Consider the following 25130-nt stretch of genomic DNA (forward strand, 5'->3'; position numbering starts at 1 on the left):
ACTTTCCCCAATATTTCCTCCCTTCATTTTCGAGATGGCCGCTGCTAGCCGTCAGCTCTTCTCCCGAGCCCCGGTACCACTGACGGCCGTCCCGGGATGGGCCCTCCGCCTCCAGCGCACATGCGGCGCCCGCGCCTCCCGGCCCCGGCCAGCCGCGCCTGCGGCAGCGCGACCCCTGAGGGGCCTCTCGGCCCGAGGGAACGGCGCCTCGTTATCTCGGGAGGACACAACAACGCCCCAGCTCCAGACCGCGTAGGCCGCCTCGGCGGTACCGGCCGCGGCGCCATGTCAGACCGGACCACGGTGATGGCGATGGCGATGCGAGGCGGGCTGGGCCGGCCGCCTCCCTTGCCACATCCTGCCCTCCGCGGTGCGGGCTCGGCGCTGCTCTCCGTGACACCCACCCCCGCCTCTCCCCGGCCCTTCTCCACCTCCCCCCGCCTCGGGGCTCACCTAAAGTCAGCGCCCAGCAGCCTGCAGCCCGCCTTCCCCATTGATCGGCAGCTCCCGCCGGGCCGCCTCCCCGCGCGCCGCTCCCCTCGGCGGGGCGGTGCCGGAGCGCGGAGTGACAGCAACGGCCGCGGCGGCGGTGAGCGCGCCGGGCACCCTGCTCCACGGCCGCTCCTCCGCGGGGAGCCGGCCCCCCGCGCCCCCCCGGGTCCTGCTTCACCGCCGCCACTATGAAGCCGTGCGAGGAGGAGGAGGAGGATGGCGGAGCGGCGGCGGCCGGTGGTGGCGGGGATCCCTGGAAGGAGTGCGTGGAGGTGGCGGTGCAGCTGGCGCTCCGCGCTGGGCAGGTAAGAGCCGCCGTCCGCCCCGCTCCGCAGCGCTCCGGGATACATGGCTGCGGGACGGGGCCGCGGAAGGACCCGGAGGAGGTCGGGTCGGGCAGCCCCGCTTCTGGAGCATCCTTCTCCCCGAGCGGTTCGAAGAAGGGCCGTGGGGCTGGTGCGGCGCAGCTGGGGAGGAGGTGGGCGACAGGGTTCGGCATCCGGTCAACCGGGCCGTTACCGGAGCCGTCGGCCTTTACCCTCTGCAGCGGGAGGGATGTCGGCAGCAGGGCCTGCGTCCCTCGGGGGCTGCATCCTTCGGGATCTTTTCCCTCGGGAACTGCATCCCTTGGGATCTCTTTCCCTCGGGGGGCCGCTTCCCCAGGGCCACATCCCTCGAGGCCACTTCCCTCGGGATTTCATCTCTCGGGGTCTCTTCACTCGGGATTTCATCCTACGGGGTCTCATCCCTCGGGATCTCTTCTCTCGGGATCTCATCCCTCGGGATCTCTTCTCCTGGGGCGGCGTCGCTCGGGATCTCTTTCCTTGGAGGCCGTTATCCGGCAGAAGGACGAGGAGACACCTCAGGTGAAAGCAATCTCTTTTTTTTGACTGCAGGTATTTCTATTTAATGTAAATATTATAGTAATAATATTAATAAAGATGAAAGATTTGTCAATGTGAAAGGGCTTTAATAACTTTTTCAGATGTACACCAGGCATATATTGTGCTGCTGCATTATTTTGAAGCATGCTGTGATACTAAGGTTGAATGTACATCTGTCAGAGGCTTTATACTGCGGTGCATTTATCCAGAGTATTGTGTGTTTGCAGATTACAGCACCAGTGTTTGGCTTTGAGCAGTTTGTGCTAAGAGAGAGTTGTGTCAGGAAGGTTTTGTCTTCTTGTTATGTGTACCGGGGTCTTCAGAGTGACTGGAATTCACTTCCTAGGGATAAATCAGCAGTGGCTCTGTGAAGATCTACATATGGTAGCTTCTTTAAGATCCATGTTTTGACACAGCAGAAGCTTGGTCATCTCAGGAGACACTCCGGCCCTGCTGTGTGCAAGCAGCAAAATTTCTCACTGACTCTTAACAGAGCTAAGAAGTGGGATCAGCAGATTGTTCAGATAGGGAACTGGGTAGAACACAGACCTGAGAAACCTGTGTTTCCCTTCTGCTTCCTTTTTGCTTTATTATGAAACACACTTTGTACCTGTACACTGTGATTTAAGAAGTCCCTGAGTCCAGGACCTGTAACTTTTCCTTATATGTGCTATTACACAATTTTTCTCCTTGTGGAAGACACACACAAAGATGAACATAATGCCAGAGGAGAGGAGATTTTAGTAATACATGGAATAAATCAGGATGGCAGGATGTGCTCTCACAGACTCTCCAAACAGGAGTTTCTCCAGTGTTCTCATTCTGCCAGCCATCTCACAAAAGGGACTCTCATGGCTTGCTCAAGCCTCCACACCATATTTCTTCAAGGTATTTTAATCACCCAGAAGATCACAGCTGAGCACCTCTTCCTAGAACAAATAAACATTCCAGAAGATTAATCCTTGCATTTTTTTAGTTTGAAGTTTGCCATCTCTACCTTGCAACAGGCAGGAAACAGCCAATTCCTTGGCAGGCCAAATTTAAACCAGTTGAGGATGTTGTTTAAGGAGGACTTTGGAACTGGGTAGGGGTTTATTAACTTTGTAACATTGAGGAACGTTTTTAGTTACAAAACCCGTCAGAGATCCTTGTAGAATTGAAGGTGCAGGTAGGGCTGGATCTTTTATTTAAGTGTCAAACCACTTCCAAAGGAAGCTAGAGATAAGGACACAAAATGCAGTGTAACATAGGTTTGGGGGTTTTGGTGAAAACGGATAAAATCAAGTTTATTTTGGTCACAAAAAAAAATCAGTTCATTCCATTGGGGACAGTTCATCTTTTTCTTCTGCCTCTCTTCTAATCCCTTCAACCTCTCCACTCTGACTCCTTTCCCCAGGAATCTGCTTTCTCTATCCCCTCAGATCTGAGTCTTATCTCTATCCCTGCATGAAATTTTGCTGCTTCAGCTTTTTTAAGACCTTGCATTTTTTAGGACCCTGGCAGGTTAGAAAGGCTTGGAATCACTAGAATGTGTGTGCAAGAAGCATTTGAGCCAACCTGAAGAAATGGATGCAAGTCAAGATGTTGGATTTCTAGAACAAGTTAATCAGCAATGCAGTTTCCTGATCTCCCCTTTTGGCTTACATGACTAGGCATCTATGCTGTGGAATAGTTTCTTGTTTTTATTCCAGAAAATGTTATGAGACCTCTAAGACCCAGCAGAATCCCACTAAAAAGGGGCAGAATTTTCACTGGTATCTTTAAAAAAACAGGATTTTTTTTCCCCCCTGTGTTTGCTCCCAGGGACAGATTTTTGTAGCCAAGCAGATTAATATTTCTTAAATTACATGGAAGCAGTTTTGCTTTTTTATGTAGATGTTTGGTTTTTAAGTGAGCAAATGTCTCAGGACAATATTGCAAGCAAGTAAATCCATCCTGGAGCTCCCAAAAATGTGTGGTGAGTACAAGCAGTATGATGAGATGAAATATCTAACACAAGCACCTCACTGGAGATGTCTTACCTGGCAGATGCTGGGGGAGAAGGCATCTCTGTCATCTCCATTCTCTTTTGATATGGATTAATTTTACAAATGCACTAAGGGAAGATTCAAAGACCATGACTGCATTGAGTCCTTGCAGCTCCATTTCCCCTGCTGCATGGCAAACCAAGAAGGGATCAGGGACAGGCTGTGGTCTTCATGCATGTACTGGTGTACATGTCTATTGCTTCACATCACCCCTCAAATGCTTTGAAGCAGGGCATAAGGAGAAGATCTAGCCAATTCTTTATTAGAGGAGGGGCAGCATAGGCTAAAATTGTTGAGTGACTGTTTTAAATAACCATGCTTCCCAAATTCAGCTGCTTAGAGGTTTTGGTGGGTTTTTTTAGAGACTTGATGAGGTGCTTGGTGCCATGGTTTAGTTGATTAGATAGTGTTGGATGATAGGTTGGACTTGATGATCTTGAAGGTCTCTTCCAACCTGGTTAATTCTATTCTATTCTATTCTATTCTATTCTATTCTATTCTATTCTATTCTATTCTATTCTATTCTATTCTATGAAATCCCCATAATCTAGGAACAATCAATAATACAGTGTTAAAGCTCAGTAAAAAAAATTATTTACAGCCAAAATGCAATATCTTGGTTGCCAATCTTGTTGTGCAACAGTGATAAGGAGCAATCAGTTCTTTTCATTTCACCATCCTGTAGTTCTTTTGTTCTTACACTTACCTGCTGCCTGTTACCTACAGAGAGACTTTTATGGAGCTCCACACCTAGCTGGGAAGACCAGGTAATCGCAGTAGGTATCTACAAACCTTATAAGGCTTCTGCAAGGGGAGCAGCTGTGTGAGGCTCTCAAATTACTCTGAGGTACCAAGCTCTAACTCTTTATAGGCTGATGATTTTTTAGGGCTTGTTCAACATAAGTTCAATTCTGGACTGCTCTGAGCTATTTGATGGATTAGTGAAGGATAAAAGCTGTGCAATCAATGATGCAGAGAACATGATCTTTGTGTGGGACTGCTTTGGACTGTATACCCATCCAAGCTGGTGCAAAAGCAGTATGAGTCCTTTTTGTCAGATCTTTGTAAGAGAATCTGCAGGGTCTCATCCATCCTATGGCATCAGCTGGTACAACTGGTGAGCTAGTACAGATGTGGTGCCCATTTGTGGCTGATGACATCAGCACAGCATCACAACTTCTCTCCTGCTCTCCCCACATCATAAAAGGTGCACAAGAGGTGGGAAGAAGCAGAAGAAGTCCATGCATAGGGCTGTGACCCCTCAGCATGGGCCTGCTCAGCTCAAGAATGAGATGAGCAAGATGGCCTTCAGCCGCCACATCCTATCAGAGTCACACCCTTGGCTATTGTTGCCTCCAAACTGACTGGAGCCTCGGGCTGGTACCAGAGAAATGGGCAGGAATCAGGTTTAAAATGGTCATGAACAACCAGAGAAAGTATTTTTCATTCTGATCCTAAATTCAGTGATGAGAGGTGCCAAGGGTTGTATTCAGAAAGGAGAGATCAAGTGCCGGAGCACGCAGTGAAAAGCAACTGATGACAGAGCACATCCCTTGGAGAGGGCTTTCACCTCTGCTCTTCTTTCTGCAGCCAAGCTCAAAATGGATCTCTGCTGCTGAGCACTTGCATTTACTGATTTAAATGGCTGCAAAAATCTCTTCAATGCACTGTGTATTACAACCAAACAGGAGTCAAGGACATGGCACTGCTAAGAAGAAATTCAGATCTTCTCTGCTGAAATGAGTATTGAATGGAATAAATGAGTAGTGTCCCTCATCTCTTTGGTTATGTGAAGTTCTAATTCTAAGCAATTCAACTACAGAATTGGTCCAAGCTTTCATGGCAAAAGCACAGTCTAGACAAGATGCCTCAGCACCCTGTCCAGCTGAATCGTAACAAGGTGTCCAGTGTTGGGGAGTCCACCACTTCCCTGAGGTTATTCCAGTGGCTGATTGTTCTCGTTGTGAATTCCTTGTACATAGGCAATATAAAAGTAAAGAACAATTTCAATAAAAGGCACCAGCATATCAGTTTGTTAGAACAGACAAATGAGATGGTTGGAGTAGTTTGGAATTTGCTCTGGACCAATGAGGAGCCTGAGAGCCTTCCTAGAGCTCACTTGTATGCTTGTATAGTAAAACCATCAAGGAAACCATTAAGGGGAATAAAAATATTTAAGTGTGGTTCATATTTTGATATACAGTGATGATCTTCAGCAAGACTTCACACCAAAAAGCATTAACCTGCCCTCACAAGCTCAGTAGCAGTAAAGAGGCATAACTAATGTTTTACAGCTCATGAACAAGTTATCAGGAACTTGTCAGAACAATCAGCACACCCTTCAAAGGGAGTGTTTTAGGCTATCAAAACCAAGAGCCAAGACTGAAATTCGGGAGTTGCTGGTTCCTTTGCCCATGTAAAATACAGCAGAACTATTTTCTTTGGTCATCAAACGTTTCTCTATGGTTTTAAAATACATTGATCAATGTAAATTGAAACAATTGAAATAAGCAGGTTTGAGAATGGACTTTGAATATTGGTTGTGTTGGTGCTGGGTTTAGTTGGTGTAACTCTGTACAAATCAGTGGTGCTTACTTTTTGAATCACAGCACTGATTGATTGATGCCAGGTTGGAAAGGGCCACAAGGACAATCTAGTTCAACCTTTTTGCTTTGATTTGGTTTGCCTAATCTCAAGTAGTTTACAATTTTTAGTGGTTAAAGGATAAGTCAGTTCCTTTTGCATCCTGCCCTCTTATTTTTCTTTTTAATGAAGGAATGAGAAAAACAAACAAACAAACAAAATCCAAATGAACCAGACAAAAACAAACCAGAAAGATGAGAACATAGGGGGAAAGTTTTTTATTAACTCTTTTCCCATATGTGCATTAGTACTTGATGTGGTTTAGTTCTGAATTTATAAAATAAGTGAGATAAAGACTTCTCCAGAAGAGAATCCAGGGTTAGATCACTGGTTCCCTATCTAGGGAAAAGTCTGAATTTTTGTTTTAAATATATAGCAGTTGAGAGGAGAGGAGAGGAGAGGAGAGGAGAGGAGAGGAGAGGAGAGGAGAGGAGAGGAGAGGAGAGGAGAGGAGAGGAGAGGAGAGGAGAGGAGAGGAGAGGAGAAGGGAGGAGAGGAGAGGAGAGGAGAGGAGAGGAGAGGAGAGGAGAGGAGAGGAGAGGAGAGGAGAGGAGAGGAGAGGAGAGGAGAGGAAGAGGAGAGGAGAGGAGAGGAGAGGAGAGGAGAGGAGAGGAGAGGAGAGTGAGAGGAGAGGAGAGGAGAGGAGAGGAGAGGAGAGGAGAGGAGAGGAGAGGAGAGGAGAGGGGAGGGGAGGGGGAGGGGAGAGGGAGGGGAGGGGAGGGGAGGGGAGGGGAGGGGAGGGAAAAGAAAGGGAAAGAAAAGAGAAAATATAAAAGAGGAAAAGAAAGAAAATATAAAAGAGGAAATAAAAGAAAAAAGGCAAAGAAGGGAAGGGAAGGGAAGGGAAGGAAGGGAAGGGAAGGGAAGGGAAGGGAAGGGAAGGGAAGGGAAGGAAGGGAAGGGAAGGGAAGGGAAGGGAAGGGAAAAGGGAAGGGAAGGGAAAAGGGAAAGGAAAGGGAAGGGAAAAGGGAAGGGAAAAGGAAAGGAAAGGGAAGGGAAAAGGAAAGGAAAGGGAAGGGAAAAGGAAAGGAAAGGGAAGGGAAAAGGAAAGGGAAGGGAAAAGGGAAGGGAAAAGGAAAGGGGAAGGGAAAAGGAAAGGGAAGGGAAGGGAAAAGGAAAGGGAAGGGGGAAGGGGAAAGGAAAGGAAAGGAAAGGAAAGGAAAGGAAAGGGAAGGGGAAGGGGAAAGGAAAGGAAAGGAAAGGAAAGGAAAGGAAAGGAAAGGAAAGGAAAGGAAAGGAAAGGAAAGGAAAGGAAAGGAAAGGAAAGGAAAGGAAAGGAAAGGAAAGGAAAGGAAAGGAAAGGAAAGGAAAGGAAAGGAAAGGAAAGGAAAGGAAAGGAGAAAGGAAAGGAAAGGAAAGGAAAGGAAAGGAAAGGAAAGGAAAGGAAAGGAAAGGAAAGGAAAGAAGGAAAGGAAAGGAAAGGAAAGGAAAGGGAAAAGGGAAGGGAAGGGAAAAGGGAAGGGAAGGGAAAAGGGAAGGGAAGGGAAGGGAAGGGGAAAAGGGAAGGGAAGGGAAAAGGGAAGGGAAGGGAAAAGGGAAGGGAAGGGAAAAGGGAAGGGAAGGGAAAAAGGGAAGGGAAGGGAAAAGGAAAAGGAAAGGAAAAAGGAAAGGAAAGGGAAAAGGAAAAGGGGGGTTTCCATTAAAGAATCCCTGGGCATTGAGGCTCCCTTCTTATCTTAGATGTTTTACTTTTTATAATTTCCTAAGTCATGTTGACTGCCATCATCCTTTTATTCCATTAGTTGCCCACTTTTCTGAGCTGTCATGAGCAGTTCTTGTACAGTGATTCCAAATGCTGCGTGCCCAAAGGCTACTGATTAGCTCAGAAGGGTTTTTAGTCAGAAGAATTAGAACAGGCTCTGGTAGTTGGGTTTTGTTTTTGTTTTTTTTTCAGAATTAGCTGTAATTTTTCAGTAAATTTATCATTTTAATATGCACAGGATGAATGGCCAACAAACCTGATTTGTGAACTTCTGTTTCAGATCATTAGGAAAGCTCTAACAGAGGAGAAACAAGTGTCCACAAAGACATCTGCAGCAGATCTTGTGACAGAAACTGATCACTTTGTGGAAAATCTAATTATTTCTGTTCTAAAAGAGAAGTTTCCCTCCCACAGGTGAGTGCCTATAGAAAGAACCCTTTCTTCCTTTAAGAGCTGTATATCTGACTGCCATTTAAAGGGGATTTTAGAAGGCTATACATCTCTCCTACACATTAACCTTTTGCTGTTGGATGCTTTCATAGGAGCCCTTTTTTCTTGAGAAAGTAATACTTTCCTATACTTAGTACTTTCTATTTTCTAACAGTTATGTTGCTTACTAGCTGTGTTTAATCATGTTTCCCCTGTACGGACATCATGTCTAAAGGTTTCATTTGGATCTCCCCGATCTTCACAATACTGATCTGATCTCTAATGTATAAGAATTATGCTAAGGGTATTGATTGAAATAGAGATTAAATTAATTGTAGCAAATTCTGCAGACCCTTCCTTCACTTCCCTTTGCCATCATACATAAACGCTTGCCAGATCATATTTAGTCACATTCACCTTGTGGTGCATGGAATCCTAAAATCAGTGAGAAGCAGAGTTGTTTATCATCATCACCATTTGATGATTACCCATAAGCAGGTTATAAATTACTAGGTGACATGTCAACCCAAGGTTTTGAAAATAGATCAGATTGTTGACTCCTCCTGAATTATTATGGTCAGTATGAAAATACCAGCTCCTAGCACACGCACAGATTAGAGGGAGGTTTTGTATCAGTTGGCTGGGCTTGGTTTGATGCAAAGACTCTGCAATCAATTTCCACACTTGATTTCAGTCCACAAGGATAAAATTAATCTTCCTGCAGAGCCTGTGTATCCCTTAAATACTGTATGACTTCCTCCTACCCATGTGCATCTCTGACAGAGATGAGCCTTGTGCTCCAGTGCTGCGCAGAAATTAACAGAGACAAAAAATCTGGAGGGCTCAGCCACTAATCTGATTGTCAGTGATGCTGCTGGAAAGAAAATCAGCATAAGAATGAGCAGAAAGAACACTGTATACTATATATGGCTTCCTAAATATGTGTTGTGTGTGAGCACATACTGAAGCAGTACTGTACAGCACACCGTGTGGTTCTTGGCGGCTGTTCTCAAGAAAGTGCCAGACTTTACAAGCCTATTATTTGTGTAATATTCCTTCTACTGCTGCTGGCTGTGCTCCTTCCTCATCTCCACTCTTATGCTGGTTAGTTTTGTGGGGTTTTTTTTCCCATGAACAATCTGGCAGAGAACACAAAACCCATACATTTTTCACATAAAATGAGAATCAGCAGAAGCACTTGAGTTAGCCAGAATTGGAAACAAAAGTTGCAAGGTCAACATAGACCTAGGAACTGGAAAATCCTTAGCTATTAACTCTGCACAGTTAACTTCTGACTTTGTAAGACCACAAAGGAATTGTCATTTCTTCAAGACAACTATTTTTTTGCTGATACTGGTTGATGGTTTTGGTTGTAGTTCATTCAGATAGCAAATACATTCAGATTAAAATTGGATTTAACTGGACAAGATTAAAATACTTGCTCCACAGCAGCAATCAGGGTTTAAACTAAGACACAATAAAAACATTAAAAGATCTTTTAAGCTCTGCTCAGACTTTCCCCTCCTGTAGCTGTTGAAAGCATCACTGAAGGTTTCTGTTATTTTTCTTTATCTTAAATCATCTTGATTCTGATGTTCTTGGAATCCAAAATATACCTTAGGAGTTAGAAAAACTAAAAGGACCTCATTAAAATCTGTGCCATTTGAACTGTGGCAGTGATGAGTCTTGAGATAATGCACATGTACTCAGAAATAAAGAGAAATATTAAGAAAACCTGTGAAAAAAAGGTAATTCTGTCCCATGTTTCTCTCTTTCCTCTGCTTGGCTAAGTGAAATGTAACATCCTGATTCACCCTCACCTAAGTTTTCAGCTTTGCCCACTCTTTGGCATTATGACATGCCCCAAGGGAATCTTTTCAGAAGAGTGTTACTTCTGCTAGATTTTTGCAGTTTGGAAAGGCACAGCCAGAGTCTCAAGTGCTACTGCTTGAAAAAGGTTATTGTGCCATTTGCCTGTGTTACTGTTAGACAAATTGCCATCTTTGGTCTTAACTGTGGCCTTAATCCTGTAGTCATTAAAACCAGGACACAGCCATTACAGAGTGTGACATCCCAACTTTCTGCCCTCTGAGGAAACAGATGAGGGAAAGCCCTGGTTTGAATGTCCTGCACTCAGATGGGTATCGGTCCTGCTGCAGTTTATGCTGCAAGAAGTTTCTCTGCTGTTCCAGCAAGGAATTTCTGAGTGGCACTGTGGTATGAACAGATGTACACTACAGCTTGGCTAAAATTAGTGGACTCATTTTCAGTGGGAGAAAGCTTTAATCCAGGTTTGGAAAGAGGACATCAGAGCTGTCAGGCTGGCATATTAAATTAAGTACTGTAATGACACGGCTGCCCCTCCCACTTCTCAAGCTCTTCCTCAACTTTGGTCTTTTAAAATTTGTTCCTAAAATGGGGTCTCTTCAGGCTGAATGCTTTGCCTAGTTGTTTTTGTAAGACAGAGCCATAGAGCAACACACCTGATGTTGACCTTGAGGGACTCTCAGAGTTAGTAGTATCCTATAAAGGGCTTATATTAACCCAGTAGCCCAAATTTCATTAAATGTGCACCTAGCAGGGCCTACATCCATTTTGGGAAAATTGTGCTTGGACATCAAGGTTTGGTCAATGGCACCACTGTGCCTTGACTTGATGGGAGGGATGTGGAGCTGCTGGAGCGTGACCAGAGAAGGGCCACAAGGATGATCAGAGGGCTGGAGCACCTCTCCTATGAGGACAGACTGAAGGAGTTGGGGCTGTTCAGTCTGCAGAAGAGAAGGCTCCGAGGTGACCTAATTGTGGCCTTCCAGTATCTGAAGGGGGCCTACAAGAAGGCTGGGGAAGGACTTCTCAGGATCTCAGGTAGGGATAAGACTAGGGGGAATGGAATGAAGCTGGAGGTGGAGAGATTCAGGCTAGATGTGAGGAGGAAGTTCTTCCCCATGAGAGTGGTGAGACCTTGGAATGGGTTGTCCAGGGAGTTGGTCGAGGCCCCGTCCCTGGAGCTGTTTAAGACCAGGCTGGATGAGGCTCTAGCCAGCCTGATCTAGTGTGGGGTGTCCCTGCCCATGGCAGGGGGGTTGGAACTAGATGATCCTTGTGGTCCCTTCCAACCCTGAATGATACTATGATACTATGATTTATGTGAGGACTGCAGCGTCGCACCCCGCTGTGAGGAAAAGGTGAGGGCCAGACTTAGGGTACATGGGAGCAAAACACCTTACACAGAAATAATTTTGGCTTTAAGAGGTTCCCATTTCACCTTTCTTTGACTGGTTAGACAACAGCTTCACTTCAGGCTCTGCCTGGGGGTGTGCTGAAAGAGGTTTGAAGGAGAAGTCTAATTTATGGGGAAGATGGACAATGTGAGAAGGGATGTAAGGTGCTCCATCTGCAAGAAGATGAGCTTCCTCTGCAGCCAGCAGCACACTCAAAGTACAGGGCTGGGTTTACAAGGTGCTAATTACAAGATTTATAAACCAAAAGTCAAATGATACAGCACCAACAGGACAAAATAATAGAATATTTAGAGCAAGGAGTCTGCAAGGTGTTGTTGAAGTCTTTCTTGTTTCTCAGTTGCACACTAACACTTCAGCTGCTATCTTCAATAGAGATTGAAAGAGTAACAAATATTTCCTGCTATCCTCTTCCTGACAACCACAAGGGTCCATTACACCATCAAAATAGCCCCATTCTGTGAGGGAAAGACAAAACAGCATTTGGAAAGTTCAAGAAGTCTCCTTCTGTGCTGTCTGCAGAACATTTAAGCTCCTGGTTGCAAGTGTTATATGGCACCATGCAGCATGTGTTGAGGGCACAAAATAAAATAGCTGCTAGTCTGCTCCTAGTGAAGCAACTGTTTCTGCCACAGACATTTTCTCCTTATTTATCCAATTTTTCTTCTCTTTGTATCTTCAAGAGAAGCTTTTTCAACTTCAAGCATTTGCAAGAGCCCTGAATACTGCTACCACTTACTTGAATGTGAAACCAGAAGCAAGATTCAGTATTACCAGGCTGATTCTACACCTTCTGTACATAGAGGACTTTATTCAAGTCTGTGAGAGTAGCACCTGCACAACGCTTACAGAAACAGACCCTGAGCAGTTTGTGGGAGAGCAGGGATAATTAAGGTCAGCAGGAAATGTGCCAGAACTTGATGTTCATTTCCCAGGGAAAATGAGAGGAGGGGGGAACAAAAAAAATGCACAACTGCTAAAGAAATTGGGGCAGAACAACAGAAGATGAGCTCAGATTTCAATGTGTGCCTTGTGCATCCAAACAACAAACATACGAATTAATTTGTTGATTTTCTCTGGGTCATGGGAAAAAGAAAGTTCAGCTTTGTAAACCTTTTAATTTCCCAAGTCAGACTACTGTGAAAAATTCAAGTAGGAGTGAGACTGTGGGCTTTCTAAGAGTGCATTATTTCCTGATGACTGAATTTGCCTACAAAAGAGAAGCAGCTACAGTTTGCAGTTTAAATTACTTACTGCCAGAGACAGGCCTAACCCATAAAATCACATTCTGCATAAAGAAACCCTTCTTCTAGAGTTCCAGGGATGCCAGTTCAGATCCATTTCTACTTTCATTTTCATTACTTTCTTAATGGTATACTGCAAAAGTGAACATAAATGGAGTTCTTTTTTACCATGAAAAATAGTAAGCTGTATTTTTGGGAACTTCCTTCAAAATTTATATGAAAGTTTCCCATTCCAAAATGAGAAATTCACTATGTGTGTTTATACATACATATGCATTAATACACAAAAACTCTGTGTGTGTGTGTATATATATCTCAGAATCACAGAACGGCTCAGGTTGGAAGTGACCTTAGAGATCATCTACTCTAACCTCCTTGCCATGGGCAGGGATGCCTCTCAACTGGACTTGGTCACTTAACCTGGCCTCCAACACCTCCAGGGAGGGGACATCCACAAACTCCCTGGGCAGCCTACTTCAGGGTCTCACCACCCTCATACTGAAGAACTTCTTCCCAAGATCTACTCTAAACCTACTCTCCCTCAACTGCAAACCATTCCCCCTTGTCTTATTGCTAGACAACCTTTTGAGAAGTCCCTCTCCAGCCTTCCTGGAGGTTCCCTTCAGGCTGAATAGCCCCAGCTCCCTCAGCCTGTCCTGACAGCAGAGGTGATCCAGCCCTTAGATGATCTTTGTGGCCCTCCTCTGGACTCATTCCAACACTCACATGTCCTTCTTAGGATGGGGACAGTAGAACTGGACACAGTATTTGGGGTGGGGTCTCGCAAGAACAGAGTAAAGGGGAAGAATCACTTCTCATGAAATGAAGAATCACTTCTTATGTCTCTCTTCAAAAACTGAGTGCTGGAGTTTGAATTTCCAAGACATAAATCTAAATAAATTTTCTGGGACACCAATTTTCTCTGGTTTACTTTACACAAAATGCAGGTTTATTGCAGAAGAATCCACCGCTGCTGGCTCAAAATGCGTCCTCACCGACAGTCCAACGTGGATTATTGACCCTGTTGATGGAACGTGCAACTTTGTGCACAGGTAAGTGGACAGCAAGACAGGAAATGCATAAAATGCAGCTTCTCACAAATCCTCCCTTCCCCTTATAGGTGTTTTACTGTGGTAGCTTTGTTGCTTTGACTCATCAGCAGGAGTCATCCCTTTATCCTGCTGTACCTCGCATAGTTCATCTGAGGGAGTGTGTGTTTGTGCTGGAGAGAGCTCAATCCTGTTATCTAAAGGGAAGCTGAAGTTTCTGATGATTGCTTAATGACCCAAAGCTCTTGACTCAGAGCTCATTTATATATAACCACTCATGAGCATGCAGAGGCTTGAGCTGAAGCATAGGAACAGCGCTGTGCTCTGATGACACGTGGCCTCACACCTTATGTGGTTGTTACGCATTTGTGGTGTTTTCTGCCTTTCCAATGCACATGCTTCATTTTCTCTAGGAAGTGCAACCACTGCACATAGGTAGAGCGGAACTGAAAACTAAGTTGTTCATAAAGAGAGTTTTTAAACTTCTGTAACACCACTGCAAAAAGAAATCTAGAGATTACTATATTTAATTCACCACTGAATGCAGGGAGTTGAAAATGAATGCCTGTTTGTAGTACTTCTACTTAAAATACTAAAAATATGTTCTGCCCTACAGTTAGTGATTTAACATAGCCACAGTTAGGGGCAAAGGTTTCAAACTAGAGGAGAGTAGATTTAGATTGGATTTTAGGAACAAATTCTGCCCCATGAGGGTGGTGGAACACTGGAACAGGTTTCCTGGGGAGGTGATTTGGGCTTCATCCCAGGGGATATTCAAGGTCAGGCTTGACAAGGCTCTGGGCAGCCTGAGCTGGTTGAGGATGCCCCTGCTGACTGCAGAGTGGGTCGGACTAAATGACCTTTGGAGGACTCTCCCACCCCAAACTATTCTGTGATTAAAACCCCACACATTTTTGGTGCAGTTACATAGGATTCAAGGTGTGGGGTGTGTCATGTTTCGAGCAGTTAAGTGGCAGTTTCTCCTAGCAATATTTTCTGGACCTTTACAGCCCTTTTCAAAACATGTTTTTAAGAAATGAATGTATTTTGTTGTTTAAAATGCAATAATCATACTTTAGTCAAAAGGAGCAAATGATCATCACTTTGATAAAAGAGAGGGTAGAGGAACTGGTTTCTGCTTCTGCTGATGTCATCAGCAAGGTATCTCTGAACAACTTAATTGCTATCTCAGATGCTTGAAGAAAATGCGCTCTTAAAAGTGATGACTTCTTATAGCCATATTAATTATTTTATACTGGCTCATTCCATTAAACTAAAGCAACAAAGATCACTAAAATACACAACACACTTATATAAAAGACTTGGCATCTTCATGTGTTTATATCTTGCCCTCTCCAACATTAAATTACATTTTTTAAGGAAGTGACGAAGTTAAAGAGGTTGGCAAAGAAGAAAGTATAATGTCAAGAGCATTTTGACACAAGTGAAATCACAGAACTCCACGTGGGGTTTTGTTGCCTGAGGGAACTGCATAAGGAGTAAGTTGGGAGAGTTTGTAATCAATAATAATTCTTTTCTTTTGCACAGATTTCCAACAGTGGCAGTGAGCATTGGGTTTGCTGTTAACAAAGAGGTACGCAGTATGTTCTTTAAGATCAGTACCTGAGATCTGGTTAGAAGCCTCAAAACCATGTGGGAACTTTAAATGAAACTTAAATCAATAAATAATAAAAATAATAGAAATCAGCCACTACTCAAGTTTTTCCACACTTTTAAAATGCATTTGATTGTAGCCTACTAGCCTGCAGTTGTGCAAGCTTGCAATTACAAGATCACTCTTACAAATCATTATAAATATTACAGAAATTTTGTGGGGAAAAAAGAGAGTACTGGTGTGAGCAAGGTTTTGTGTGGCAAAACCAGAATGATTTAAATATAATGCTGCCTATTCAGATTTTAAACACTTCTCCCAGTGTCCTGTTGTTGTTATTATTGCTTCTTTCCTGCTAGCAGAATCTGTGAAAGGTAACTGCTGCTACGAGGCAATTCAGAACTAATTTCCATGAGAAATGCAGTATTATGGCCCTAGTTAATTTAATCTGCCTTTGTGGTTTTTCTTAACATAGTAAAATAACTGTATTTTCCACATGAGAGCTTGATTACAGCAAGGGTGGGGGGTGGTGGAGGGAAATACCCTGCCTTCATATGTGCCATTTTGAGTTTCCTAGCTATACTTCATTCATGCTACTGCCTTTCCTCCATATGTTGCCACTTTTCTGTTTGATGTACACAGAAGAAACAGCTAGTCAAATTGCCAAGGAATGTGCCTCTTTCAGCCTAGTTCCATGATCTCAAATATACAGATGTAGCTGTAAGTAAAGCCAGCAAGAATTCTGTGCAGTCACAACATCGTTTTCAGATGTGCTGCTGGCTCTTGCTGATTTAAACAGAATAATGTTGTGTACTCCTCCAGTCAGGCTTTTCAAACATGGAAAACTGTAGACAAACACTTCCATGCTTTTCTGAAGTTTATTCATTCCCAAAGAACCTTTTGAATACTCCATATTATTACCAGACAGTTTGCTGTAATGTTTATGTTTTCTAGAACACCATTGTGATTTTGATGCTGCGTATTTTGGGTTATGTTAACCAAACAAAGCTGAAACAAAAATGAAGAATTATGTTCAGTCTCCCTCAGTAAACAAATGGGAAAGAAAGCAGTAAGCTGAAAAGGAGCCAAAGTACACACAGGGGAACTGGCCTGAATGTAAACCTTGAACAGTACTGAAGAAATTCTTGCAGATGTCTTCAGGGAAAGGGTCTATTAATAGTGTGTCCCTTGGTTTAGACAAGACCCCAGGGTAAGGGGCGAGGACAGCCTATTCCCTTTGAATTGTCTCTGATGGATGTAATCATCACGTTGAATGAAGGAGGGCAGCAGGAAAAGATTTGGAGTCTAGAACATCTGAGATGTTTTCTTGACCTTGTTTCCAACTTCTTCCATGATCTTGGGCAAGTCACTTAATTTTTGTCTATCTGTCCACCCTTAAATACAACAGCACTTACAGAGGGGTGTTTTTTAGGAACTGGTTGTTGAAGTGTGCAAAATGCTTTTAAATCTTTTGGTGACCCCTGTTAAAGTAGCAGAAATGGGTTTAAATCAAGGGTCAAATTCTGACCCTCTTCTCATCAGTAAACAAATACTCCCACAAAAATTCCAGTGTTGCTTATTCTCAAGCTTTCACTGAGGGTGACAATATTTGGTATTTCTCATTAAAATCCTTCTCTTGGAGTTGGTGACTTAATGAAATTCTCACTTTTGTATACAAATAAAAGGATTTTGCAGAAAAATATTTGAACAAAGAGTACCTGGAGTGTACTGCTTGGGTTGAAAAGTCAGGTAAATTAAATACATCATGAAAAATAAAGTGCATATTAACAGTGCACCATGACTGCTGAGTCTGGATGCCTGACTGATGATATCAATGTATTTGGGGCTGCAAAGCCTCAGGATTCAGCCCAAGCCAGTGGGATTACTTCTAGGTGTAGCTGTCACCAGTGAAAGTAAACCATTCAGAACTTGCCGTAGAGGACTTACATACTTTCAGTAAAAGCATCCAACTGCATTTGAAACCAGCACAGCATAAATGTTAATTAATCCCTTCTAATGTGAACACAAACAGGCTGTGAGTAAGAGTTTAGAGGAGCACAGATTGCATTAACTTCTCTTGATAAACTGAATTTTATATGACCTATATCTCAGTGTCACAGTAACAGTAAAATTATTCCAGTTTATTAGCATCAATATAATCTTTGATTACATGTACCAATTAAAATATTGCTGATCTTTCTGCCATTAGTAGTTGTTTATATTTATGATGAGTAATTTGAGTTGCATTCATTTCTTTCCTTTTCAAAATCTTAAAGCTTGAATTTGGTGTAATTTACCACTGCACTGAAGAACGGTTATACACTGGTAGAAGAGGTCAAGGGGCATTTTGTAATGACAAAAGGCTTCAGGTATCAAAAGAGACAGGTTGGTCTAGATTTTGTTAGAACTCTAAAAGGAATATGTTAATTTTGTTTCAGAGTTGTTGCAAATCATCATTAGGATAATGAACATCATTATCCTGATGGCAAGTATTTCACCTGCATGATAACTTTGTTGTTATGTGTTTGTTTTCTTCTGAAAAATCACAACTTTCCTCATTTTTTTTTTTTAAACTTACATATGAACTATTTAAAGAATCCTAAATTATTTTGCTTTATAACCATTGTTTAAAATAAGGAAGAGTGAGTAGATTCACCATTTTCATTCCAACTGTACACTGGCATCACTTTTATGAGCAAGAGGCAATGGGAGTGGTGAATCGAATTCAGAGTACTGTGGTGGCTGTTACTCACTTGTTTTACAATACATTGTACATCATAAAGTGTATTGTGTCTGTAGGCATACATCTTAACAGTAATCTAAAGGATGCATGCTTCCTTAGGGGTTAACAGCTTACTTTTGTCTGTGAAGTATGTTTCAACATACAAATAGCCGATAGCAGCACTTCGTCAATCCTTTAATGGCATTATTTTATTGGTAAACCAATCTGTCTGTTTGCCTAATGATAACAGAGAGCAGCAATCAGATGTGTGTAGAGAAGTTTTCTTTTAATCAATCAAAATGCAGAGGAGAACATAAGAGTTGCAGACAGAAGAAGACATGTGCCAAAAATGTCCATCAATATATGCAGGAGATGGTAAAAATGTCACCCCAAAAAGAGATGCAATGAGCTTGAAACACACTAAATTCAAGAAATTTAACACAAAGAATTTGTTGTAGTGCCTCAAGCAAACCCTGCATCTAAAGTTACCTAATTTTGGGGAAGTTTGGCTGTTCACCTAAATTAATAGTGAGCTGATGTCTCCCTGTCTGGAGAAAGGGAGCAAATTGCAAAGTCAGTGATCCCTCAAATTGAAATCCTCAATTATATTATCACGTTCTTGTCAGTGCCTGAGTGCCTCATATTCCACAAAAGCCTAGAGACTGTTAGGAAAAACCTGTTAGGGTGCTCCCAGCTGGGCTGGCTGAGCCGCTCTTGAAATAGCCTCAGTCACTTTTGCTCTCAAAGAGTTCTGGTTTCTAGATGAACAAGGCACAGTTTTGGTACATGCCACTTTTGTCCTCATTTGTCTGGACAGTGAGTCTACATGGGTGTCTAGAACATCACAAGGGAAGTGGGCCTTCTGCCTTCTTAAAATGCTTGGAAATTTTCCCTTGTTTTGAGAGACATCATTTGGTGGTGGCCAACTTCACCAGTGAAGATGGATCTTCTTTAGTCTTGCTTTTCTTAATGTTTTAAGTGTATAAAATCCCAGTTGCTCATTTCTCAGAAGGACTGTGGCTTCAGTGAACTAATCCAGCCCTGGAACAGAGAGTGTCTTACCCTGTACCTAGCACTGGAACTCAAGCAGCCTTCACCAGTGCGTGGTGTGTTTGGGATCTAGGTGTCATGGTACTTCACAGCTTTTGTTTTCAGGAATTGTGACTGTTGTATAACATTGATCTGTGCTACATATTAATTGTTCAGATTTAATCATTTGAAACCACCTCCCGGGTAGACACTGTTCTGTCAATACCAAATTTTGTAGAGTATATACTCTGGTATAAGAGTCCAAGCAGTCAGGATTTACATAATGAAGGATCCATCTTCCCTTTGATCTTGAATGATGCTTTCTTTTCATGCTTAGATTCAGGTCAGACCTTACATGTGCTAGTACTGTAAGTATATTTTGGTTTTTTAATCTTTTGTGGTCAACAGAATTGGTCTTTGACTCAAATCTATCCAGATCACTGTTAAATCTCTTCTACCAAGCTTCCTTATTTTTCTGGCCTCTATCAGAGTGAGAAGTAGACAGTAAATTTCCTCCTGTACCTTGAATTCCTGAAACCCCATCAAGTCTTGTGATCAGCCAGGTCCTTTTCCTAAGCAGAGACCCCCCTCTCCCTTGCCTTAGTCTCTTAGTGTCCAATTTCCACCTGTAGCCACGGCAAATACTGAAGATACTGATTTATGCATTAGACACATATTTGATTACTCAAAAGAACAACTGTCTTAGGCGTGACCTAGCTGTGACTGGTGTGGTGTGACTGCTTGGTGCATTTCAGCAATGAGGCATGCATTAAATGCTCTGTAATTACAAATTTGGTCTGTTATGCAAAAAGACCTAAGGCAGATTGCTTTCACCATCCAGAGTTTTCAGTGGTGACTAAATGAGTACCCTGCAGCATACCTTGGTTGGTACTCTGATACTTTAATGTCGTAATTTAAAAAGCAGTTGTTAAATCTGGTGTTCCCACAGTTGAGCTTTGTGGTACTCTGTAACTTTTAATGTCATTTCATACCTGTTACTCACCAACCATTTACTGCATGGCTTAAATCCATAGTGCTCCTCTGCAATACTAAATTCACTAGTAGCCTGTTTAATTAAATGATTCCTCATGCCAACCTAATTTGCTTTTGAACATCTCCTTGCTTCTTCTGCTAAGAAATTACAACTCATGCAATTAGCTGTAATAACCAGGTAGACCTTCCCTCTCTGAATGAGTGCTGAGCTTTCAACACAGGGTAGAAGTTGATGCCTGACACTTGGGCACAGCCTAGTTAGTAAGTGAGCAACCACTAAACCTTTGAGTTTTGTTGTATCTCTAACACCTCCAAGTTGAGCTGGCACAGCAGGAGCAGGGACATTTGGCATTTGATCCACCACCTCCACCTACATTGGCATACGCTTGTTATGCACTAGCAGTATTCTGATCTTGCATGAGGACCGCTGCAACACCCTGCAAGGCACTGTGAGTCCCTGCTTTGACTCTACACAAGACTGGTAGCCTCACCTGCCGTAGGTCAGAACTGCCCTTGCTGAGCACAATACAAATGTAACATTCAAATGTTGATATTCATTAAGAGACTGCTTTAGTTTGTGATAAGAAAGGGTTTTTTCCAGTCATGTGCTGTCTACAGGCTTTGAGATGTCAGAGGGGAAGGGAGCTGATACTAGGTGACTGATGATTCCAGCAGAAACTTTTCTTCCCTCTTACTGTATTCCCAAATGTTTACTTGTTAATTAATTAACTTGTTAACTAATTACATTAAAGTTCCCTGTTGAACAACCATCCTGTTTTCAGATATGAGTAGATTAGCATCATTGTTAATTAATAGGTCACTGGATTATTTTTTACTTGACTGCTGATGCTACTGAATTTGCCAAAAGCTGTTGGGTCAGTGAAATAAAGCAGTGTGTGGAAAGAGAAGGAATGTAAGAATGCATTCTTGGTTTTAATCTTCCTGTTGTGATTTATTAAAAGTGTGGTTAGCTCACCCTTCCAACCTAAGCCAGTCTATGATCAGATCATAAGAAATCTAGTCTTGCTTGAATCTTTATGCAGCATTGTCCCATTTATCCTGTGAAAGAGTTTGGAGTTTAAAGAAAAAAAGTGACCTGAAAATTGTGTTTTTCTGTGAAAAGTCCATTAGTGTTTAAATTAAAAACAAATTTCCAACAGCTGAATTAATGCTGAATTAATGGAAACCACTCCCTGCATTGCAGATATCTCGAAGGCCTTAATTTTAACAGAAATTGGTCCAAAACGTGACCCTGCAACTTTGAAACTGTTCCTTGGTAACATTGAGAGACTGCTGAAGGCCCAAGCACACGGGTAAGACATTTTACAACAAATCATTCAAAATCCAAAAAAACCCAAACAACAATAACAAGCACACTGCACACTTTGCAATAGGTTGGAATCAAAAGCCTTTATGTCTCCTCCTCACGGGGTTTAGGGTCCGTGTCATTGGGAGCTCCACCCTGGCTCTGTGCCATCTGGCGTCGGGCGCTGCAGATGCCTATTACCAGTTTGGGTTGCACTGCTGGGACATGGCAGCTGCGACCGTCATTATCAGAGAGGCAGGAGGCACTGTGATAGACACTTCAGGTGAGTCAAATAACCTTCTTTTCATTGACTTTGGGGGGTCCAAGTGGCTATTTAGGGGCAACTTGTGTTACCTCAGTATGGCCTTTTTCCTGTGGCCCTAGCCCATTTCCAACAATCGTCTGTAGAAATATCAGTACTCTCTACCAGTCTCTGGCTGGTTATTCAGAGCACACTGATGCAATTCCAGTCTGGGGTTTCATCACATCAAAGGTCTTCTGAGTCAAACTGTGTTTCCATGACTTTGAGTAATACCTTTAAAGCATCAGCTTTACAGTAAAGGGAGGTTGGTAGGAGATTGGTAGATATGCTCAGGCTCCAAACAGATCTTGGCAGAGATAGCTTCCCGAGAGAGGAGGACTCTCAGGTACGTGTCTGAACAGAGATGACTCAGAAGGGAGTAGAACACAGCACAGTCTCTGGATTACTGTTTTACTCATTCATTACATAGTACACATCTCAGAGTAATGGTTGACTGGTGACCAGTATATATTGTGGAAAGATATGGTGGATTAAGAGATATATGCTGACTGAAATAATGTCTGTCCTATCCCTTCCTGTTGCTAAAATAAGGCAATATTGCATTTACTGTTTGATACTAAACAAATCTAGATGTTCACTGCCTCTGTTGCAGTGCTCCTTCCCACGTATTCAGCACTGGTGAGGCTGCATCTCAAATACTGGGTTCAGTTTGGGGCCATTCACTACAAGAATGACATTGAGGTGTGCAGAGAAGGGCACTGAAGCTGGTGAAGGGTCTAAAGAACAAGACCTGTGAGGAGAAGCTGAGGGAACTGGGGTTGTTTAGTCCAGAGAAAAAGAGGCTCAGAGGAGACCTCACTCTCTACAGCTGCCTGAAAGGAGGTTGGAGCAAGATGGGGGTCAGACTCTTCTCCCAGGTAACAAACAAGAGGACAAGAGGAAAGAGCCTCATGTGCCAGGGAAAGTTTAGGATGGAAATTAGGAACAATTTGTTCATCAAAAAGGGACTGTAGGAAAAATTTCTTCACTGAAAGGGTTGTCAAGGCCTGGAACAGGCTGCCAGTGGAGTCACCATCCCTGGAGGCATTTAAGAGATGTGTAGAGGTGGTGCTGAGCAACATAGTTTAGTGGTGACTTTGCAGTGCTGGGTTAGTGGTTGGACTTGATCTTAAAGGTCTTTCCCAACAGAAATGATTCTATGATTCTATCATTTTATATCTAGAACTTTCTGAGGTAATATTTTGCCAAAGATTTCCAGGTGTTAGTTGTGAATTAGGTTGTCCATACCACCCCAAGAGTGTGAAGTTGTTGCAGTGTTTCTGAACCTAATTACACAAGATCACAGGATGTTAGGGGTTGGAAGGGACCTCCGGGGATCATTGAATCCAACCGCCCTACCAGAGCAGGACCACATAACCATGTAATCTAGTGCAGCATGGTTTATATTTAAGAATATAATAGGTAGAATGTTGCCTTTTTACATCACTTAAGCCAGTTCTCATTAATCCTTTCGTCCTCAGGGGGACCTTTGGATCTTATGTCCTGCCGAGTGGTCGCTGCAGGCACCAGAGAGATGGCTATGTTCATAGCTCAGGAATTACAAACTATTCACTACAGACGGGATGATGAGAATTAAAACCCTCACAGGATGGAGTCTGCCCTCCTGAACTATGGCAAGATGGGTGGCTTGAAGGGTATGTGATGTCAGCAGGATGCTTTCCATGGAGGCTTTTCTGTGTCAAATATTTTTTATAAATTTGTTACAAGGTGGGAAGAGTTGTAGGGAGATTTTTAAACCTCTAACAGCTGTGTTCCCTTTTTACTATGTTTCTCTTTCAGCAGTATCTTTTTTATAAGATAGCCTATTTTACTGGTAGCAAATTAGTCTTGAGATCAAGTGGTAATTTCTTATCTGTGAGGCTGATATTTAGTCTTGTTTTTGTAACATGCAGCTAAAAAAAAAGGAACTTTATTTTTACAGATGCAGATCTCAGGTAAATGAGCTTTAGGACTGTAGTAAGGATGAGTAGTTAAGACGTGTGCCTATAATACCCTTGTTCTATGATACTTCAGAATGCAATAAACATGACTTTGTTGTTTCCTAACCATGTCATAGCTATATGTCCCTGTATATGTCCAGATACATAGATGTATGTCTGTGTGCATTGCACCTGTACATCTCTATGCATGTATACACACACAGACCTATATGTGTCTCTTCTATATATGGGTGTCCTGGATGTTTACAGCAGTTTAGATAGGAGGAGCTGATATTGGAAGTTATTTTCAGGTAAAGAGTATAGGTTACATAGGTGGTTACAGTGGGGTCTATGCAAACAACAGAGGATGGTGGAAAGTGGTTAATGATTTTACACACAGCCCAGCTAGTTCTTGTCTCCTTTTATCCCTCTGCCTGGGGACAAATTGTACAGTCGTCCAGGCTTCTGTAAAATACTCAAACCTGCAAACACTTACTACCATAGAGTAACCATAGTTAAAAAATAGCACTATTAAACTTCTCTGAGCTATTCACAGTATTAACTATGACACGTGGCAGGAGGCCAGGGGAACATAGCACAGTGCCAAGGAGCTGTGGATTTTTCAGCAGAGCAGCAGGCTTTGGCCCCTCACAGGCAAGGTACTAAAAATGTGCACATAAGATACCATTGCAAAAGCTGTAAATCACATCCCCTTCTCACACAAAGCTGTAATCACACTTTCTGGTCAGAAGAACCTGTCAACTCAGTTACATGCATTTCCACAACACACGGTTGTTCTCTCTCTTTGTGTCTAGCACTGGGTTTAATTCCACCAAGGTTGATCATTGTCATTTAGATTATTTTTTAAATCATAAGCACTGCCAGAAAAGTAATTGAGATTAAATCAGTTCTATTTTTTTCCATTTAAAAATGAACTAAAAAGTATCTTCTCTTCTTTCCTTCTTTTTTGGTTTTTTTTTTTTTCCCACAAGAGTGCAAATTAAAATAAAAGAATGAGCCAAAAAACCAAATAATTAAGTTGGGTACAAAATTTTAACTTTCTTTAAACACTGCCTGTGCAGGCTTTGTAAAGTTGTTCAGCTATCTGCTTAGAACAAACAAACTACATACTGTTTACAAAATGACCTTAAGTGTGTTTCTTGCAATGAAAAATGTTTTTCACTGAATGGAACATAAACTTCTGTGTGATTTCTTGATGCTTTTTTTCTCCTTCCATGAAAAATACAAAGTGTGAAGAATGTCTACATCCAGCCAAGTATTTAAGAACTGATGGTTCTTAGCAGAAAAAACAATGCTGTCCATCACAGTGATCAATGGTTCGTCACTGCTCCTTTTAACCCCACACCCCATTTCTTTGTACCCCCATTTGGAAGCTGAGATTGTGAGCCCTGTGGGGTAAGGACTGAAGTACTTTGGCTCTGGGTTTGCACAGTGCTAATTCTGGTCCACCATTAGGCACTGAGGTGCTATAATACAAGTAATAAATACTAATAGGCT

General features: G+C 42.6%; 1 protein-coding gene across 1 annotated transcript; it reads left to right on the forward strand.

Annotated features, from left to right (window-relative positions):
* Positions 1 to 562: 562 nt before the first annotated feature.
* Positions 563 to 25130, forward strand: IMPA2 (inositol monophosphatase 2). Its single transcript, XM_068147627.1, has 8 exons — positions 563 to 797; positions 8029 to 8162; positions 13608 to 13712; positions 15258 to 15303; positions 17598 to 17706; positions 21270 to 21378; positions 21503 to 21654; positions 23154 to 25130. Exons 1-8 carry the CDS (start codon positions 681 to 683, stop codon positions 23267 to 23269), a joined length of 888 nt encoding a protein of 295 aa, XP_068003728.1. The 5' UTR covers positions 563 to 680; the 3' UTR covers positions 23270 to 25130.

The sequence above is a fragment of the Melanerpes formicivorus genome, unplaced genomic scaffold, assembly GCF_026170545.1.
Source record: "Melanerpes formicivorus ecotype bairdi unplaced genomic scaffold, bMelFor1.0.p_v2 SCAF_15, whole genome shotgun sequence".
In the NCBI taxonomy this organism is placed as follows: Eukaryota; Metazoa; Chordata; class Aves; order Piciformes; family Picidae; genus Melanerpes; species Melanerpes formicivorus.